General features: G+C 39.6%; 1 protein-coding gene across 1 annotated transcript in view; it reads right to left on the minus strand.

The window, feature by feature from the left end:
* Positions 1 to 6,917, minus strand: part of LOC103918647 (deleted in malignant brain tumors 1 protein-like) — an 85,215-nt gene that overhangs the window by 3,726 nt on the left and 74,572 nt on the right. The window contains 3 exon segments of the mRNA XM_009326027.1: positions 594 to 744; positions 1,857 to 2,071; positions 2,239 to 2,377. Coding sequence (XP_009324302.1) covers positions 594 to 744; positions 1,857 to 2,071; positions 2,239 to 2,377 — 505 coding nt within the window.

Consider the following 6,917-nt stretch of genomic DNA (forward strand, 5'->3'; position numbering starts at 1 on the left):
GCTAAAAAAGGGCTACCAGCCCACTACATATGGGAGACCAACCTGATAAAGAGCAGTATGAGTCAGGAAAGTCCATGCCAGCCAGTGTGGTTTCCTTATGCCGATGCATCCATTAGCGTTTATACTTGGACGTATTTAAGCCAGTGCTACGCTATCTTCTTTGTCCAATGGCCAGCAGTACTGAGGAAGGCGTACTTTGGGCAATATTTGCTTTATTCTTTTGGCCCTCAGTTCTAAATTGCAATTGCAGTGGACATGATGGTTTTAAATACGTTCCTTATGTAGCGAAAACTTTATTTATACTGATGGATTTAAATTCAGATCATTCAGGTTAGCTTAAAATGGACCTACATGTCATGGCTAGTCACCTGAAATGCTTTCTGCGTTTCACTGACTGGCACTGCAGTAGCTATAGGGTAATGTGTAGTGATGTGGAACGCATTGGAATTTACTACAGGAGTCAGCAAAGCACATTTGTTTTAAAAGTGTATAGATGTTCTAAAAGTTTGAAAGCACGTCTGCTTCCTGTGTTTGAAGTAATGCCTTTAAACTGAATGAAAAAGGAGTAATAGAGCATTAGGGCATTTACTCACAAAAAATCCTGGAACCGTAAGTTTATCTTCGAGTTTTTTGCTGTTTGTATGTGCCAGACGCAGTATGTAAATTCAGGGTAAGGTTTTGGGTAGTTGGGGCTGGTAAACGTCCCATTGGGACCAGTTAATTGTCCCCCACAATTTTCAATTTCTGAAAAGAAGAGTAGATATATTGGGAACATAATAGTATCTATAATGAGCCATAAAAAATAAATTAAAGATATAAAGTTAATGTAACGCAGGATTGTTTCTTTAGGATTCCATTCTTTTGGAAATTATTAAAGGTACTAAAGATAGAACTTCTATAGAGAATTTCAGGTCAGGTGGATGTTACAAAATGAAGCTTATTGTCACTATGGTATATCTGCAAGGTACAGTGTAATGGCATCTGAGATGGCTGTAGATGAGTTAGCTTTGATACTGTAAGCAATTTAGTTAATCTACATTTCAGGTAAATTAGGTGCCATCTTGAAAAACTAGTAATGAAGATGCTATGCCAGCCAAAAGAAGCCCCGAGAGACTTTACGTTAGAGAAATCTATGAGGCCTCGGTCATGATCTATATGGAAGTGTGGAATCTTCAAGTTTAAGAGATATTTTACTTGATAGACAAGGGCAAAATAAAATTGTCAGTGGAAACCTCAGAAATACAAATGTAGAGTAGAAATAGGGCACAATTTTTCAGCAGCAAAGTTAAACACTGGAGCAGCATGACTAGGATGTGGTAACTACTCTGTAAAATTGAAGCTTTTAAGAGCTTAATACCATGCCACTCTGATCAGCAGAAGCAAAGGGACTAGACACAAGCCAAGACTGATTTTGTCCAAGCTATTCTTACATTTTAACAAAAAAAAAAAGGAGCTTGTTGAATAAAACCCCTTACTGACTTCAGTGACCTGTACTCGGCAGGACTAGATGGTCATGTTCTCTTTCTGGGTAAATGCTATAATATTTGCAAACTCAGCAAATTCAGTAGAAGCCTGTAAGTAAAAGTAGAGTCCCGTAATGCCTCCTTTGCAATCATTTTTCTGAGTAAAACTGCACTTTTTAGGCTTTCCAGCAAGTGCACTATTGTTTTGCTGCCTCCTTCCTTCCACTGATTTTCCCCCACACCATTCTCTAAGGGCTGAAGAACTGAGTGAGACTAATTAAAGATTCTGTTAATAGTTTCTAATTGCTCTCCTAAACTTTCCCTTAATGGGAAAGTTTCTTTTAATGGTGCAATTCAAATGGTATTTAATGGCTGCATTAAGTTCTGACTTACTTTTTTCTGGTGAAAAGAAGTAGTAGAAGACAAAGAAGCTTCGTGTGAAAGCCACGGAGTTTGTTGTTATGAGAAAAGTTAAACTGTCTGATGATGATTGAAGTACTGGAACTGCATCAGTGTCATTACATACTTGTCCAAGAACAGGCGACTTAGTTGAGGGACCATCATATATTGTAATACTTTCTGTTTTACAGCTTGAAGAAGGAGCAAATCTATTGAAAAAACACAGTGAGAACTACCTAAGCTCACTGATAGATATACCGGCTTTTTGGAGTCCACAACACAGATTCAGTACAGAGAAATATTCGGAGGCAATATTTTTCTGTGCTGTATTCTAAGGGAATGAAACAGTACAAAAGTATCTGGAGGAAATACTTACTTAAAATAGGAGAAAATGAGCCTAATTGTTTGATTTACGTTCCTCTGAATTTGCCAGACACAGTTTGCATTTGCATTTAGTTCAATCCTTAATGCTTTGTTGAGCTCATGAAGTGAAGTGCCACAACGAGGTACACCTACTGAAGAACAGCAAGAACAAAAACCAGCTTTCAAGGATATGTCTCAAATTTTCTCTTGCAATAATGTTTCATCCTCCAGTATGCAAAAACTCTGGGACAGTCCATTGCGGAACAGACATGCAAAATGTACTTTTTTTCATTTATATTACTGCAGTTTATGAAAGAATCAAATAGTAAAAGAGTATTAGAAAATACCGTTTATCCTCGTTTTCCTAGTAGCAGAGAAAAGGGGAGTTAGGGCAACACATATCAGGTGAGGCCAATGGCAAAACTGGAACTACAAAGTGATATAGGATGCCTCAGCAGCTCTCTTCTGCAAGGTTAGTCACCACAAGCACCTCAAGCCTCCTGTCTTCCCCCTACACTGAGTTCCTAAAGATCATTGAATCCAGTTCTGAGGTTCAGCCCTTGACGTAAAAGCATTTGGGAACCTACAGTCAGGGCATCAAAAAGGCTTTTCAGAGTTGAGCTTCTAAAGGACTATGTGTGGGATTACTGTATATTTACTGCTGCATACAATTCTGATCCTCCATCTCTAAAAGGGTACTGCTAAACAGGAAAAGCTTCAGAGAATGGCAACGATGATCAAAAGTTTCGAATAGCTTCCAGACAAGGAATAAGTAAATAGACTGAAGCATTTCAGGTCAGAAAAGAGATAACTAGGGGGGAAAGGAGGTGCTAGAGGTCTGTAAATTCATGAAGAGGGTTAATATGAGATAGTCCAATACAGTAACTCGGTGGCCTGGAATGAAACCCCTAAGTTGTGGTTTTGAAACAAACAAAAGGAGCTGGCTCTTTGCATGTGGATCTTTGCTGCAGGGTGATGTGGATGGTAAAAGTAAAACATGAAACGGGTCAAGTCCATGAAAGAAAAAGCCTTTGGTAACTATTAAACACAAAGGTAGCACTTCCTCTCTGTTTCAGAAATCCTGAACCACGTTTGTTGGTGACTGGGAGAGTATTCTGGGGAAGTATTCTTGCCTGAGCATCCTCTGTTTACTGTTAGTAACAGTAAACAGTTTTAGGGTTTAGGATGCGGGGCTAGCTGGACTCTGACTCAGCTCTCTTTTGAAAAAACACAAACCAGCCATGGTGACATCACTAACGTCACTTAATGAATGTTAATAAGTTATGAAATAGTTGCGGTAATGGCTATTGTATAGGAAACTTTAGAAAAAGTTTATAATCCAGTTTGAGCGTAAGATCTCCTTACTACTTTAATAGTCATCTAAAAATAATGGTCTAAAACAGCAGGAAGAATTTCCTATATAGTGTATGCAGTCCCAGATAAAAACGTCAGGCTTTCTGATGAACTGCAGAGGGGAAGGAAAGGTTTAGGAGAGACCTTTCTTGTCACATATGAAACTTCCCAATCGTAAGAGCATTACAAGGTCAGCTTTGCCCTACCCTCCCTCTGCATCCCTCTGGACTGTTCCTGTAGCCAGGCACCACTAGAGCAGCTCTGCAGCAATCCTTCATTATCCTACGGTAGCTACCCGCCATTAATCAGGTAAATTGCTGATTTGAGCACAGAACGGTAATCCCAAATCGAGCAACAAATGACTGTCTATTGCTTCTGGTTGAAAAAAGGACAAATGAGCAAATCTCTCTTAAAAAGCAACCGTTTCCCAATTAAGTCACTTTATTCCAATGCAGTATTAATTTATAAATGCAAGTTTCCATTCCAGTGTAAAATATCTTCAGAATCAAGTGAAGTTAAAAATTTGCCATAGGGAGTCATATATTGCAAATTTTTTTGGTTATTTACCATTTTTAACGCTGGCACATTCAGGTGTTGCTATTGTGCAGCAGTACATTAAAATGAGATGCACTTTTAGAGATGTGTTTAACATTCTTCCCTTCAGTTGCCTGTAAAATACATATTGTGCAAAAATTGATAAAATTTCACAAATGAAAAAAAGACTAGTTTTCCATACCTGTGGATTCTATTGAGTTGTCTTCAGCAAAAGCTAGAGCTGCTACGAGAGGCAGGAGGAGGAACTGTCTGAGCGCCTGCATTTTGATGGCAGCTGGGGAGGTTAGGCTTTTCTAACTTTTATACCTTCTGCTATTTCATAATCTTGTATTACATGGTATCATGGAGGGAGGGCTTAATCTCTCAGTTACTATTTCTTTTTAACAGATATAAATGAGAAAGTAACAGGTGTGCCCATTTTTTTAACATGTACTGTGTGGAGTAAGTTTAACTGTGCTTTTGTCAGCTCATGGGTTCAGAGCACATTTTTCAGTTCATTTCATTGAGCATCTGTTGGGGTGTGTTGACATGAGCAGGAATATTCTGGAGGGGATTGACAGACTCCCTTGGGAGATACATTCAGCAGTTTGCTCGTAGCACTGGTCGGCAGGAGCTTGGTTTTCCCACCTTCGTTTTGGCACCTGTCCCTTTCGGTTACGCTGGGCAAATCATTCCCTGTCCTTGCTGAGAATTCCTCAGGTTGTAAAGTGTGACTATCATAATAGAGTTGTCATGAGTAATAATTTCCTATTGCTGAAACATTCATGGATGAACAAGGCCAGATTCATGTTAGTCACAGATTTAAAAGAAGGTTTGCACTGCAACCACTTTGCAGATAAAACTTGCTTAGTCCTGCAGTAGAAACTACAAAAAAAAAAAAAAAGGAATCAGCCTTTCCTTCCTGAGGTAAGGAGACAAGCACAGTCCCAAAAGCCTCAATTCCTTCTAGCATGAGTCTTATGAGTATCTGTTCCAATATATTTACGTGACTTTGTCTGTCTTTGCATAAGGACCAAAGCTCTTGAAATCTTCTCGAGGTTGTGATAGTGCCAGTGCCACAGATGTGCTATTACCCTGACCTTGGTTAGGTGTGGTACCTGCGTGGTGTGCAAACAGCCAGGGTTCATGCAGGAGCCTGGCTGTGTGATTCTTTCCAATACAGAGAGCAGGTATCCCACAGCTGTGCAAACAGGTGTTCTTTCAAGTTTACTAGAAAAGTCAAATTGCAACACAGACCTTCTTGAAATACATCCGGGTACTTTTCTTGCATAAAACCATTTTTTTTTGTACAAACCTGTTTTTTTTTTCTTTTCTAAACAAACTGAAATATGATGCATCTGTAATGATCCTGTATTTCCAATCTCAGACCTATGCCTCCTTTAAAACACTTCTCTCTGATTTTTAACTCACTTTAAGGACTTTGAATGCAACCCTCTCTTCATCGTGACAACGTACTTACACTGCCTTTAAACACGGAGACATTGAGTACATGTATAAAGATGTTGCATGGCATTTGAATTCTTTTTACTTCTGGAAATGCTAAATTTGCATTCACTCTGTATAGCCTTTAATTTTTTAAACCCACACATGTACTTGCAAGGAATTTTAAAATGCTAACGTTCATTTTGCATGCATTTAATGCGTGAACTGGTGTGTGGAGCCCTGCCAATCAATGCTGTGTCCATCAGAACCAAGAAAAAAATGCCTATGGCTATGATAGCCTGGTAATTTACTCTGGTAGTTACAGGTTGGTAGTCAAACTGTTTGGAATTGCTTGTATATGAATGGTTAGGAAATTTTCTTGCGCTGGAGTTGATGTTAAGGGACTGGACCCCTAGGTAGTGGCCCAGTGTTTCTGAAGGGCTGAGCCAGTGCTGGCTGGCAGCTACACCTGCACAGACGAGTCTCTAAGCAGCTGTGTTGCTGCTCCACATACTCGCGCTACAAATCTGAGTGTTCAAACTGTTTTCAGATCTTGTGTGTTAAGCCCATGCTCAGATAGTGTGATGTGTTCAGATATTGGGTGATGCTGAAATATTAATGGCCCGCTTTGAATTCCTTCTCCTACCTCAAAAGAAAATGTCCAACAAGTCTTCATGAAAGTCCTTTTAGGATGAGAATGACTGTAGGAAAGGTGTTTTAAAATAGCAGATCCTCAGAACAAATTAGTGTGCATTTTAGTACAAAGGAACAAGGATTCAGCTGTTGTGACACTGTTATTTACAGGCACTTTCTCTCAGTGCCTGCAGCTGAGTGCAATAGCAGGGAAAATGTGATTTCAAGCACTTTAAATCATTACCTGTGAGAAGCAGAGCAGCAGGGTTACGAGTGTGATGGAGTTTTGTCTGAACTAAGTATGATTAGGAAATACTCTGGTTCAGGACAGCCATTACGGTCCTGCAGGATGGGGACTTTGGCTGTGAGCCTGCTCAGCCCATGCCAAGGCTTAACCACCAGACAAAAGATTTGACCTGGAGCCTTCACAGCAGATCTGTGTGATTTTGGCATTTGAGAGCTGGCTAAGTTATTCATGGAGAAGCTGAGTTTCAGAATGACTCTAATGCCTTTTTTGAAGGGATGAAGCATAAAAGGAAAAGTTGCTGAAAAAAGTGGATTTTTTGTCTTGTGTGGCACAGCCTCTAGACGCTAGGCATCCTTATTCAATACAGAGCATCTCGTTATGAGTTTGAGTAATCTGCACATACTTGCCATATGGAAACCGAGTATTGGCCTTAAAGATGCTTTTCACACTCAGGCCAAGTTCACCAGACTATCAAAATTTAA

The sequence above is a fragment of the Pygoscelis adeliae genome, unplaced genomic scaffold (genome assembly GCF_000699105.1).
Source record: "Pygoscelis adeliae isolate BGI_AS28 unplaced genomic scaffold, ASM69910v1 Scaffold4, whole genome shotgun sequence".
In the NCBI taxonomy this organism is placed as follows: domain Eukaryota; kingdom Metazoa; phylum Chordata; class Aves; order Sphenisciformes; family Spheniscidae; genus Pygoscelis; species Pygoscelis adeliae.